This window comes from Amphibalanus amphitrite, unplaced genomic scaffold, assembly GCF_019059575.1.
Source record: "Amphibalanus amphitrite isolate SeventyFive unplaced genomic scaffold, NRLGWU_Aamphi_draft 000591F_arrow, whole genome shotgun sequence".
Classification (NCBI taxonomy): Eukaryota; Metazoa; Arthropoda; class Thecostraca; order Balanomorpha; family Balanidae; genus Amphibalanus; species Amphibalanus amphitrite.
In genome coordinates this window covers 400,221-415,028 of record NW_024882085.1, presented here as the reverse complement: position 1 = coordinate 415,028, position 14,808 = coordinate 400,221, and the positions used below count along the sequence as shown (strand labels likewise).

Below are 14,808 nucleotides of genomic sequence, written 5' to 3'. Positions count from 1 at the left end.
CTCGCGGGAAGTGTGATTGGGTGTGCGTTTGTGAGAATGAATTCGTGTACGATGTGTGTGACCAACTATCCTTATTTTTTAATTGTTACCCTGATCCTAGAATAGCCACGCTTGTGTGGAATGGGTCTATGATGTGAAATAAATAAATAAATCCCTGGTTTGTAGTATATGTATAGTGTACCTGTGAAGGATATTTAATGCATATGTGAACTCACATTATGCTCTTGCAGGAGCATAACGTGGACCACGTGAGGTCATGTGAGGTCATGGCAAGTTCAGCAACTGCAGTTTTAAGCAATATCATTAACCCGCGCCCCACTGGGGGGGGGCTATTTATAGCCCCCCCTCCCGTTTTTCTGCAATAACTTCCAAACCGCTTGACGTATCGACGCCAAACTTGCAGTACCTTCGGCTGCATCAATTTGACACCTTGTGTCAAAATTTGAACTTCGTAGCTACCATAGGTCGGCCGGAAATGACGTCAGAGTGACGTCATGTTCGTCCGATTTCGACGCAAAACATTGAACCACGGCAATCGCTCCCAAGAGCTCAGTTTTTAAGCTAGATCCAATTTCTTTGCATGAAAGGACTCAGGATTGACCGCGCTATCAAACTGCTATCTCGGATTTTCAAAATTTTGAAAATTTCGAAAATTTTATATAATAATATTCAAAATTTATATTTTTATATTTTTTTCAAAAAGTTTTTGACTTTTCGAAAAAACCGGAATATATGTGACAGAACGCATGATTATGACTAACTCTAGTAAGTTTTAGCTAAATATCTTAAAAAATGGCCAAGTTATACGCATTATTGCAAAAAATTCACAATTATTAATTTTTCAAATCACTTTTTCAGTACGTATTTGACATCGTACACCAATATAAATGGCACCATCGTGTTCCTGAGCTCAAACTGCATCCAATAGACACCTTTTTTGTTGAAAAATGTTAACTTCAAAATTTGACCTTTTTTGACCTGAAAGTGACCTGACCTAAGCTAAATTTGACTCAAAATGACCTCAAATGACACAGACGACATCAAATTCGAAATCTATGGCCTAAATGGACCATAAAACATGTGTCACGTGACCGACGCATGATATAATATTTTCGTGACCTGTGATGACCTGACCCTGACCTGAAAATCAAAGTACAAGTTTGGTACCCTCAAGGTATCTAGAGCATCTGTTCACGAGTGTGGAAACCAAAAATGAGCCTGATCTGACTTGTAAGACGGCGGCCAGAGCCCAAAATGTGAACAAGCCAAAGTGCTAATAATTTTTACTTTGACCTGACCTGTGACGTCATCGGTGACCTCGAGGTCAATGAAATTAGGTTTCGCTCGACAGTTTTTCCGGGGCTATCAGACGCCGTTTGAATTTTGACGATCGGCCCAGTAGTTTCGGAGTTAGGAGGGGGGGCTATGAATAGCCCCCCCCCCCCCAGTAGGGCGTGTTATACACAGACCCCAGTGGGGCGCGGGTTAACCCGCGCCCCACCGGCGTCTGATAGCCCCGGTAAAACTGTCGAGCGAAACCTAATTTCATTGACCTCGAGGTCACCGATGACGTCACAGGTCAGGTCAAAGTAAAAACTACTAGCATTTTGGCTTCTTCACGTTTTGGGCTCTGGCCGCCGTCTTACAAGTCAGATCAGGCTCATTTTTGGTTCACACACTCGTGAACAGATGCTCTAGATACTCTGAGGGTACCAAACTTGTACTTCGATTTTCAGGTCAAGGTCAGGTCATCACAGGTCACGAAAATATTATATCATCCGTCGGTCACGTGACACATGTTTTATGGTCCATTTAGGCCAAACATTTCGAATTTGATGTCGTCTGTGTCATTCTAGGTCATTTTGAGTCAAATTTAGCTTAGGTCAGGTCACTTTCAGGTCAAAAAGGTCAAATTTTGAAGTTATAATTTTTCAACAAAAAAGGTGTCTATTGGATGCAGTTTGAGCTCAGGAACACGATGGTGCTATTTATATTGGCGTACGATGTCAAATTGGTGCTGAAAAAATTGATTTGAAAAATTAATAATTGTTAATTTTTTGCAATAATGCGTATAACTTGGCCATTTCTGAAGATATTTAGCTAAAACTTGCTAGAGTTAGTCATAATAATGCGTTCTATCACATATATTCCGTTTTTTTTCGAAAAGTCAAAAAAAAATGAAAAAGAATGTAAGAATATAAATTTTGAATTTTATTATATAAAATTTTCGAAATTTTCAACATTTTGAAAATCCGAGATGGCAGTTTGATAGCACAGTCTATTTTGAGTCCTCTCATGCAAAGAAATTGGATCTAGCTTAAAAACTGAGCTCTTGGGAGCGATTGCCGTGGTTCAATGTTTTGCGTCGAAATCGGCCGAACATGACGTCACTCTGACGTCATTTTCAGCCGACCTATGGTAGGTACGAAGTTCAAAGTTTGACACAAGGTGTCAAATTGATGCAGCCGAAGGTACTGAAAGTTTGGCGTCGATACGTCAAGTGGTTTGGAAGTTATTGCAGAAAAACGGGAGGGGGGGCTATAAATAGCCCCCCCCCCCAGTGGGGCGCGGGTTAACCCTCGCCGGACCTATTGGTTTTCTACATACGCGCCGGCCGAGGGGGGGGGGGGGCGGGTACGACCCCCCCCCCTCGCCGTTTCGCCCCTGGTGGAGCTAGCGCGTCGCGGAAAAAACGAGCGTGTGCGCCGTTACGAGACGCAGAGATTGGTACCCGATTTTAAGGTCCTACATAGGTCAACCGGTGACCTCTGAGGTCAGGTCAAGTGCCCCAAGGTACGGTTCAGTTTTTGGTGAATAACTTCGCAAAAAACGGCCGCAGAGCGCCGATTTTGGCAGCATCGTGTTCGTCTCGCTCAGGCGCGTCGAATGATATACTTTTCGTCTGGGTCAGGTCAACTTGGGGTGTTGACCTCAGGTCAAGGTCAGGTCAGCACCCCCAGGTCACGAAGTTGGTCGAAAGAGGTCATGTCGCATATCATTCGATTCGGCAGGTCTTCCTGAGTCCATTGGTGGCTTTCCCGACTCGCTAGCTCAATTTGATCAAGAGTTATTGACGAAAAACTAATATGACCTTGATGACGTCATAAATGACGTCACGCAAGGTCAACATTGCAAAAGTGACGCATCTAACCTTGCAAGGAGTGCATCAAATCACGATTCTGTGTGCTTGAGATAGTTGGAGATCGTTCCCGGCGCCAGAATAGCAGTTTGAATTTTTCCCCATTGACTTATAATGGTGAGGTAACGAAAATGACCTGACCTCATATGACCTTTAGGAAAAATCCGAGATATACAAGTTGTGGGACTCATAATGGATACTAGATCCTGCAAGTTTCATTTCCCTGTGACATCTCCTCTGGCAGTGAGGGCGTTGCGAAGTTGCGACATCTGAAGACCGTGCAGAGGTTCACTTATGACGTCATAGGTCAGTGACCTGACCTGACCCAAAAATGCGGTTGGTGTCAAAAGATCCGGCTTGGATCAAAGGTCAGGTATGCCAAGTTTCAGCTCTCTATCGCCAGCGTGTTCGGAGCTATCGCGAAAAAACCCTATGGGGGGGGCGGCACCCGCCCCCCCCCTCGGCAGGCGAGGGTTAATGGAAGCGTGACTGATGTATGGAAGGCAAACAACACATCCGAAATTGTATTCATATGTATTGTTATTGATGACATATGATAACATTAACAACATGATGACATTTAACATCAGTAACACTGTGTCAGCCCAAAGATGGCGCTGGGTGAGGTCACCACACTCGTGTTTTTTTTTTTTTACATTGTGCTTGGCACTTTAAAGTTTATCGAGAAATGTCCCAAAATCGGTACAGTTAACAGACTTTTTTGGATTGCATCGGAGGCCACGACGTTGTTGCTTTTCAGAGATCCGTTTTGCTGAGGACGGTCCCTGGAAGGCAGAGGGAAAGTGCCGCCCCTCCCCGAGAGACGTCCTGACAGTCACAAGAATAGCAGGCCCGGATAGACTGGCCATTCTTACGTGACCGTAAATGGATGGCTCAACGCGTCACGCATGGGTGAGGCGGCTCACTTTGAACCGAACGCACCATAAACAAACAACTCCGGGTAGTCATTAAACGCGACGCAATCAATACGACTTGACAACGCACTGGAATGTCGAGACGTCCGTGGGCCCCAGATGCCTCCGAATAAGTCTGGTCACAAAGAGCAAGCGAAAGAAATAAATAGCCACGACATATGTATGCTGGACGACTCTCATAACATACTCATTCCCGTTAAACGGAATGCGAACAACAGCGCACACCTATTTACTAGCAACAAAACATCGTAACAATTAGTTTTAACAACTAGCTGAGCAAAGCATCGTAACAACTTGGCGTCTCTGTGTCGTACAGGTTAGCCCGTCACACGGTAACAACCGTAACAACCGTGACACCGTAACAACACTTTGTACCGGCGCCGTGACGCGTTACGGTGCGACGTTACGCGATTTTCCGGCTGCGGAACAGCGACACTGGACACTCGGAGTAGGCGGCCGCGCAGTCGCCGCCCTCGGCGCCCAGCTTCTCCGCGTCCCTGTAGTCGTCCAGGCCGGGGCCGGAGCCCAGCTTGTGACTCGGGCTGCGGGGACAGAGGTGGTGGCGTCACTGGTGGCGTTGGACACTGGTGTGATGAGGTCAGTGGAGCATAGCAGCCCGGACCGAAAACAAGCGGTCGGGACCTCTGTCTATGCATTGTCGCATTGCATATGTGATGGAACAATTGTTTTCAACAGAAGGAAACGATAATAAATATGCTTCGGAATAATGAAATAAAATGACAACTAAGCGGTCTAATTAATAATTATGAAAATAAAAATCAGTTTGGGTTTTTCATAAAGCATATGAGGCTATAATGCTTAGCACAGAATGCCGACTGGTTCAATGACAGCACCCGTGGCCGGTGTATAGCGCTGCCTGTGAGGCGCCATCCCGGCCCGGGCGGTCACTCACATGAGTGCGATGTTGAGCAGCTCCCCCACTAGGCCATCGAACAGCAGCGGCGACGACGAGATTTCGCACACCGTCTTCATCAGACACAGCTTGCCGTCCATACCAAACCTGCAATGGAACAGCACGCCTAGACATCGGTATCGTCGGGAACTGGGCGAAACACGAAACAACCAAACAGCAGCCTGCAACTGCTTGAAAAAGGTGCAGCTAATATATGTTTATTGTTTTTTTGCCACGTTTGCGTTGGCGTTTCGGGCGTGCGTTTTGCGCGTTTTGCGGTGTTTGCGTTTTGCGGCGGGCGGGCGTTTTTCACAATTCAAAGTCCAAACCTTCGGGCCGCAGTATGAAAAGGGGCAAAACAAGACCAACTGACGGGTAATGAGCGATCAGTTCATACATCATCACTACAATAATGTCACTGCATCTGCCAAGGCTTACAGAGTCTTATAAGATGCATGACTTATCGAGTCCTGCCTGTGACTCAATTTGAATTGACCACCCATCGCCCAGGCTATTTGGCTGGGCTTCGAGCAATGCAATCCCTTACATTACATCCCAATACGCACCTGCGGAACATGTTCATCATGCCCTTGTAGATCATCTTTTTGTCGCGGATGATACGGTTGTCGCGCACCTCGCGCCGTTTGCGCTGCAGGATGTGGGGAGACTCCCAGTAGTTGCCCGTCTCCTCGCCAAAGTAGTCGGCACGCTCCAGACCCACCTGACGAGGGGGGAGGGGTCAGGGGGAGTGTTCAGCACACGGTCCGAGACTCGGGGTGGACACCCGACCACGACGGCTCCCAGCTCGCCTCAATGGATGTCCGATTAACTTCTCGCCTGTCTTATTTTTTTTCATGACAATTAAAGATCGCTATTGCTAATGGAGACAGAGTTATATTTCGATATTGATAAAAACAAGCTGAATTACAAAGAGAGAATCTTGTCCTACTGCTGACTCATAGGATGGTCATTGATACCTTCCCGAATCAATTCGTAACAACATATGCAACGCAGACATTGAATGGTCATGGATACCTTCCCGAATCAATTCGTAACAACATATGCAACGCAGACATTGAATGTCCAATACAAACAAAGCGCAGCTGACCATCCCGTGTAACCCGTGAGACAAGTGAAAGTCCTGCCCAGCCTTGAGCGGCGGCCCCGGACACCGTTTAGTGGCCTCGTCTCAGCCCAGTCAGCTGATCGTGTCCGAGGCACGTGATGCACTCACCTTGGACGCCCTGGAGCGCGGGAAACGGTACAAAAACTCTGTCTCCAGGCGGAAGTCCAGCTCTGGAAGCGACAGAGGAGCGCGCCGGGTCAGAGGTCACAGAAAGACACGGGCCGGGGAGGGACAGGTCAGAGGTCCGAGACGGACACGGGTCATAGGTCACAGACAGACACGGGCAGGGTCAGAGGTCACAGACAGACGCGAGCCGGGTCAGAGGTCACAGACAGACACGGGCCGGGGCGTGGTTTGATGGCCGAGTCAAGTGAGCTGTCTCGGCAGACGTGCAGGCACGCCAGACCGTGAGGCGGGAGACGAATGTACGAACGGACCGCGAACAGCTCGGCTGTCCTACAGAGAGTGGTATGCTTTACAAAGGAAAGGAATGTGGTGCTGGTAGTAACTGGTAATGAGAGGTTTGCCGTGCCTCCAATGCGATACTACCGGTGCCCCTCGAAAAAGAATTAATTAATCCATTCCGATTAATATTCGTTTTTGAAAGAAGAGAAATTAGATCCGTTTTCGGGACAGACGGGCTGCTTAGTATCAGGCTAAGAATTGGCTCCCCAAGATAATATAATTTTCTAGGTAAATACTACCATCGTTCACTTTTCCATCACTTTTTGTGCCCGTGGAAAGGGTGAGCTGTAAACTTTTCACTTCTCTAATAACACTTGTGATGATACAGGGTGACACAAAAAAAGCGGTCATCACCAAAATTCGAATAACTTCGGAAGTTTTATTCAGATCATCACCAAACTTCGGCCACTTTAGGTCACACCTATGTAGCAGACATCCACCAAGTTTCAAGTCTTCACTACGAATACTTTTAGTACATCGTGTGTTTTACGGACGCTCCACAATGTGCTCCAGGTGAGCGCCCCGGCGCTGCAGGGCGTAGGCACACCTGCATCCGGCGGGCAAAGTTGCCGATAACCCGATAAGAATAACGTTTCAGGGGTAGCACACCCCCTGAGCACTGTCTCCAGAGGCCATTGCACTCTGTAAAGTGCACAGCCATCGGGTTATCGACAACTTTGCCCGCCGGATGCAAGTGTGCCTACGCCCTGCAGCGCCGTGGCGCTCACCTGGAGCACATTGTGGAGCGTCAGTAAAACACACACTGTACTAAAAGTGTTCGTAGTGAGGACTTGAAACTTGGTGGATGTATGCTACATAGGTGTGACCTTAAGTGGCCGAAGTTTGGTGATGATCGGAATAAAACTTCCGAAGTTATTCGAAATTTGGTGATGACCGTTTTTTTGTGTCACCCTGTACAACTACACGGAGATAATCAATCTGCATTTGGTGAAACAACGTTCCGAGATCAATACTTCTTATGAAAGCTTATCATATCAAATCGGAACAATTTCGAAAACGTCAATATCATCAGCATCTTGGACCGTGCCCCAGTTCCCTGCGCTCATTTCTCCGCCATAAAACCTGCTTCTCGTTTGTCTCTGGCTGTGGCACTCGGACACAATTATCAGACTCGGACCGATGGCCACAGTCCCGCCAGGAATGCCCGACTCCGTCCAGTTCGGCCGAAAATGAGACCCCTCGGCGCTCCGGCGTCCGGCGCGGTACCCCGGCCCGCGGATTGCTGTCTGCTGGTGTTTACTACTTGCCCCCACCAGCCGCTGATACCCGCCACTGCAGCAGTGTGGTCCGTCTTCAGCCCCTCCCGGTGCGGCGACACGGGAGCAGCGTCCGGCGTGGTCCGTGTCCCAGTCCCGGCGGCAGGTGGCGAGATAAGATCGCGCCGCGACCGGCTCTCGTTTTAATGAGCCACAACGCGCTATTCTCTCTATGTGGGAACCAGGATATAAACCAAACTTGGGCCACTGAGACATCCAAGCGGCTTCAGAGGGCATGCCCAGCCCAATGCCCATGTGAAATGCCCGAGAACTTAGAGAAACCAATGTTGGTTGGCAAGTTTTGCGCCATAAATCACCGTCGCCGCGCTGACATTGTGTCTCTCACCTTCGTGGCTGTGTCCCTCGTAGAGAAGCCAGCCGAATTTGGGCAGGATGCCGATGACGGCGCCGTCAGGGATAGCCAGCGCCAGGTCAGCGTTACGCCGCTGGCGGGCCGCGCGCGTAATGTTCTCGGCAGCACGCACCGGTCGGTAGAGCGGCTCCGGCTTCCTGAGGACGGCAGACACGGGACGGTCAGACACACGCCACGGCAGGCTGAGCATCGCAGAGGGGATACGGCGGTGTGATTTTTTGTATAAGTCATAGACCTGACTGTTTACTGTTCACTGTTCAGACTTCAGGTTACTTCATTAGGCGCCGGACAATTAGGAGGAAAGTTGCGCTTCGACGCGAGATAAATGCCACATCTGACAGGATAACTACGATCATCAGGACAGTTAGAATATATACTAGACTGGGATTATCTCAGAGGATTATGGGATTATCCCAGAGGATATAGTATCCCAGTGGGATACCATATCCTCTTGAACCGGTGTCTGTTGTCGCCACGGCTCCTGCGTTATTACTAGGTGGGAAACAGCTGGGCATCCTATATAGCAAAGAAAATGTGACATCCCAGAGCATTACTATTATAGCTAGGTATCGGCTCGCTGCCCCATGGTTCTACCGAGCCTGTTGCTAGGGGAGCAGGACGAGGCGTAGTGCCCTAGGACGGGGACATTATACACCTCAACCATTGAAGCGGGTCAATGCATCACATTTCACGCTGCAATTTACAACCGAATTACAATCGCACCTCATTGAATAGCCTGTCGTATGAATTTGATTACGAGTAGGTGCAGATGTCCGCCTCAATTAGCATATGAGGGTGCCGCTCCTTGAAACAGCGCAGATAAAGGAGGAATGTCGGCAGCGAGCATGCATGCACGGTCTGAGTGAGCATGCCCCTCCGACCATGATATTCACCGAATATTTGGATTTCACATTCACGTCAGGGTTCAAGGGACGACTGAGCTGACTCCTGACCCAGAAGGCCGTTGAGGACTGGGCAGGAAGAATGGGGGCCTCAGCAGTTCTTTGTATTTAGATTGACGTATGCATTTTGCACTTTCATGTTTAATCTTTTAAAGACTGGTGTGCATACTGTATTGCAGACGTTACCGCTTTCTAAAATGCAATAGGGCATTCTGTATAAATGTCAGTGAATCGATCACTTTTCATGTGAAATGAAATCGGCCAACAGCCGGGTCATCCGGCTATGGGGGCACCTTACAAACGCCGAATGTAAAATGTTTGCCGTCTATCCGCATTGTCTGATCGTGCGATACGGAGGACAGAGGGCGAGCAACACGCCATTCCACAGTGGCCCTTTTTCAGAATTAGCACGCATTAATTCCCACAATACCTGAAAGTGGTGCAAGACATCACCACGTGATCAAGGACGTATTCCCTGCCAATGCAAAGAGAAGAAAAGAAACGAACTGCCCAAGGAGATTCGGCCCAACAGCGACAGGCCGCTCGGGCCAAGATTTGGCGCACGTTCGCACGGCTCGCCCGCCGGCCAGGCCGCTCCGAACGCAAGTGTGGCGAGCCCGCCAGCCGACCGCGCTGCACTGACCGCCAGGACGCCCCAGGGCGTCACGTGACCGCAGCTACAGCTGTTGCCAGCCACCGTTAGTATAATTTCAATTAGCACATCTTATGGCAAAAGTCAAGCCACATTTAGGCGCACACCAGGTGACACCAGCTTCGAGCCAGGTCAATGAGCTTAGTCGTATCGAACAGGAGCCACAGCCGCTCGCGGACTGAACTGGCTCACATTATCCACCGTAGAAGCAAAATGGCGCAAAATGGCGCGATGCCCTTTGGTAGACATGGTCAGAAGAGATCGGCGATTTGAACGATGTATAATACGACATGTTCCAGAGTGTGCTACTTAACATAAAGCTTCAATTGTATGCCGCCATCTCCAGTTAATAATTGTCCTGTTATTGTGTCCACAATATTCGGCAAAAGTGGTCTATTGAAGTTTATACAATGAAAATTGTGGTTTCTAGGGCTTCTACGTAAACTCAGCTTCACAGCCATGCCACTAATTTTTAACATTTTCTCACCGAAAGCCTTACAAATTGATGTTCATCTCACCCTACTTTTTAGGGTCCGCCAGTGGTGTCTGCGCGGCTCTCGACAAACTTCGATTTTGCGGTCAGTTTTACCAAAGTTAATTATTTTTTTAGGAGGTAAAAATGGCACCATCGGATAGTTTGGAATGTTTTGCACACGATTAGACTACTTTTTACTCAAAAGAAGAGAAAAAATATTTTGAATTTATGCGTGCTAATTCTGAAAAAGGGCCACTGTGCATTCTTGAAAAGTGTACTGCTCTCAAAACTAACTACTTCATTAAAATCACCCAAATACATGCAAACACACTTAAAAGACAGTCAATCATCTTACGAATGATATTGGCTCGTACGGAGCTGCCGTTGCAGAAATGCTTCCGAGTGGCAGGGTCGCGCTACTTTACAGTAGAGCAATATACCTAACAGTGAACCCGCCTCAATGCTGTGTTTAGCGTTAGCATGAAGAGTGAAAGGAGAAAAGGAATTAACGATCCAATGGCAGCGGATTCCGAGCGCCGTAGAAAGTGAGTCCAGGCCCCCGGTCGTGTTCTGTCAGAGTGGTGAGCAGCCGCTGACGTTCTGCGTCCGTCAGAGCGGCGGAGGGTAGACAGACGTGGCGGGGGCCCCGCCCCGGGCATTGCAGCTGGCCGCGGCGAGGAGGGGACGCGGTCCTCCCTTAGCAACCAAATGTGTGCACTTGGTGCAGGCGTGACTATTCGCGATGATTTGGATATGCGTCTGCGCTTGCGCCCTTTGCTGAGAAATTGGTCCACATCGGTGGGCACACATGGCAACGATGCGCTGGTATGTGTGTATCGTATCCGTAATAAAACCTGGGTGTCGCAGTCGCTACAGTTCGTCAAGAATATACTACGAGCAATCTTCCACCAAAAGAAAGTTTATCCATACGTCAGTGGTATCCATACGTCCATACGAACAACCGGCCCTCGCAATTAAATATAAGGCTGTTTAGAGGTCAATCATGCAAGGTCGGGGTTTGGTTAGGAGCTTCCACAGATTCAATTAAATATTTTAATTGAATATTTAAATATTTAAATTTTATAATGAAATAAAATTTCTTTCTTCTTTAAATATCTGCACTTTAGTTATTCAAAATATTGTTATCATTGTTTAGAACAAAACGGATGTCAAATACATACACATTAGATAGCAAAGCCATTGCTATATCACAAACGGCCCATCGTGTGTCAAGATCATCCGAGGTCAACCGAGGTTTAATTTTTCCCAATGAGGACGGCAGAATGCCCGTTTCGGTCAAGGGTTATGCGTAGAAACTTGTCTGGAATCGCAATGAATCCGTGAATGACAATCGGTGCTCCAGAATCGTGGTTTGCATTATAAGCACCTATTTCAGAACATAACGATTCGAAATTTTGTCAAACCTACGAAATGACTATATTGGTCGCTGGTAGGCAGTGCCATTGCCATACCTCAATAAATGCCGGTACTTTACGAGTCAGTTCCGGGCGCGACGTCTTCGCGGATTTAATGTGCAATGTAGATGTTCCCTGACCTCCCTCAACACTGCAGAGATTACCCAATGACGTCATACGGCTCCACACGCTCGGAACTGAATCGCCTTGCAGAAGCTGAGCTGGACCGTACTATGCCACGCGCTCGGACTACTACGATCGCGTCTGTGCGACAGTAAATGGAAAGTGGGCCGTGTAGGACAAGTGTCCGACTTGTTACGCGCACGATGTCATTGTCTGGTCCGGACGGTGGATGTCAGAGCTGCGGCAGCGAGGCAGCATGCTGCGCGAGAGGAGGTTGTGTAGACGGCCAAGTTCGCCCACCGATATACGGGTTCCGATGAGCCCGCATCGGATATGAACATCGGTGTGCTTGTGTTGAACATATCCGCAAACAACTGTCCTTTACTATATGAACTATTTCATCAGAAAGTGAGACTTTTTTGTGTATGCACCTTATTTATTGGTGCCACTAAAACAAAGTGCTTTGGATGTTTGAAAAGGAAAGTAGAAGGCTTTTCTGGGAAGTGTCCGGAATGGGGATGGACTCGCCCTCTTGCGAAATCCGCAACGGTCCCGTCCCATGTATCACGGTCCGGTTTTGGCGTCCGTTTGGTAATCAGCGCCGCCGGTGCGGTCGGTTCAGGCGCACCGGTCCCTCTTCCCCTCTTTGAATGGGGGAAAGCTGCCCATTGCCGCGGCCTCTCTGACACCTCGAAGAATTACGTTCACCTCTGGGACAATGAAGTCGCAATTCGCCGATATGTCAGCCAGTGCCGAAAAAGTCGGGCCGTTTGAAGGTGACAATTTACGCCACATTCAAGAAACAGGAACATCACTGAATGACAAAAGCTGAATAGATCACTGACATTCAGGCTCCAGTCGAAAATGGCCTGAGAAGATTGACTCTGAGTCACGATCTGGCTCTAAGCTCCGGTCAGTTTGGCAGTATAGGCGTCAGACTCAGGTGACTCGGAAACACATCTTCTCTTAGGAAAGGTTGGGTTAGGAACGACTAAAACCGCTTGTCCTATAAATTCAAGAAAATGATCGGACATTTCCTGGACCAAAAATAAATGAATTGCGCTTCCTTGGGCACGTTTCCTGCTGTTTTACTCGACTCGATCATTCTGCCCAGTCTGCACAGGTGAGCACAAGTTCATTGAGGGGATCAAGTGATTACATTTCCGTACGATCAAGGCGCGGACAATCGCTTTGCAAGGCTGCCGTGTTACGCTCCTCCGATACCGGTTATCGGCACTCGCACTCGTAACGTGTGTGTGAACGAATCTTAATCGGTTCTAGCGTCGGTTAAGATGTATTCGTGCGGATACGGTGGAGTGCGTTCTCATTTTCGCAATGACAATACCCCTTCAGTACCTAATAGCATTTTTCGCGGTGGAATATTCCGCACCTGTTATTGGATTGGTTTGAAAGCAAAGAAGCAAAGCAATTGACATTTTATTCGAAGGGCTCATTCGAAACCCTTCCTGAAAACAACTACTAAAATTTATCAGATGCGTAACGGATAAGCGGATCAAGTAGGTTGGTGCCCGATGTTCCGTCGTGGAAGAGGTTATTGTTTATTAGTATGAGTTGTAGGTACTTCAAGGCTGTTAGTGTTTGGCTAGGTATGTACTTGGAGTTAAGAAAAATTAATAAGAGTAAAGACGTTGTGGTCTAATGACAACTAAAATAGTTTTCTAAATTACACAAGATTGCTCTGATTACCTGCTGCCTCGTTAGTATTTTTAAGACAAATAGTGGGTCTCACCAGCTTACTTACCCAACTAGCTGTTTACTAGCCTTTACTTTAATTGTTTTGATGATCCAAATGCCAGGGCACGCTTATACACTCACCAGAAGACTACAATATTTTCCCCCGATAGCCGCCAGAGCGCAGTTTCACTCACCAAAAGTCCTTTTCCATGGCACTGGTGGCGTGCAGGGTGACACAGACGGCCACGAGCAGCAGCGCCGCTCCCCGCGCTGGTAACCACGCGATGGACATGCTGGCCACTGGCAGGGACGGGGTTCAGACGAGAGTCCACCGCCGGGGTCTGTCGAGGCCGACTGCGCTGACACCGAGTGATGCGGCTGGCTGGAGCTGCGGACCGAGTCGGGTGTGACGAGGCGGAGACGGCGGCGGCGACTGACGGCCCTGTGCGCCGAGAGGGGACGCGCTACCGCCGCCGAAGCGGGTCAGCGCGGCCCGGCGGCGGTCACGGGACCGGCTCTCCCCTGCCGGCCGGCCATCCGTCAGTGGCGTGTGCCGCCCGCCCGAGCAGCGGCGCCAATTAGCAGCGGCGCCGTCCGCCCCGGCGCCCGCCGAGTGATTGCTGATGGGTGATCAGCGGCCGGGGGTGTCGGCGCCGCGCCGGTGGTCGACCGGTGTCGGTCCGCGCCGCCCAGCTGTTTGGTAAACATTATGGGAGCCGAGGACGGATCAGCGGCCCTCGCTCACCCAAGGTGACGGCAATACAGTGAGCTTATTGGATGTGTACTTACATATGCTAAAGGGGCTCCTATACGCCCCCACACTCCGAGAATGCTATGAGAGCCCCGTAACTAGGAGCATGAAAGTCAATGTGCATGTCACTATGGATTAGTGAGTGAAATGAGCTCTGCGAGTGAGGCTGGTGCCATGGTGACAACAGTACGCCGGCCGCTGCCGGAGATTGAGTGACCTGGGACAGGGTCGAGACGGTGACAGCACAGCCGCGGCGTTATGCACTGGTGGGCTCCGCGTGCTCCGTGGAGGGCGCTTTCACTCATGGAGGGGAGGCTATAAGGGCAAATGATCTGCTTTTACTATGTCGGAATTATCAAGAGTTTCGTCAAGACATATTTATTATACGTCATCAGCAAAGTGGCATGTCAGCTTTGTGAGATACCCGCTATCCGTTTCAGGCAATCCGAACACCGAAAGAGCCTTGCCCCTTTCGGTATCACATGATGCTTTGAAATATTGCTACACCGAGCTACATCGATTGCTTTGAAACTTACAGCAGTTGATAACAGCAACAGCCTGTATAAA

At 49.0% G+C, this 14,808-nt stretch overlaps 1 protein-coding gene across 1 annotated transcript; it reads right to left on the bottom strand.

The window, feature by feature from the left end:
• Positions 1-3,659: 3,659 nt before the first annotated feature.
• LOC122394419 lies at positions 3,660-13,925 on the bottom strand. The gene is made up of 6 exons (XM_043391288.1): positions 13,685-13,925; positions 8,202-8,365; positions 6,222-6,283; positions 5,554-5,708; positions 4,988-5,095; positions 3,660-4,616 (listed from the first exon to the last, which is right to left on the bottom strand). Exons 1-6 carry the CDS (start codon positions 13,780-13,782, stop codon positions 4,478-4,480), a joined length of 726 nt encoding a protein of 241 aa, XP_043247223.1. The 5' UTR covers positions 13,783-13,925; the 3' UTR covers positions 3,660-4,477.
• Positions 13,926-14,808: the final 883 nt, after the last annotated feature.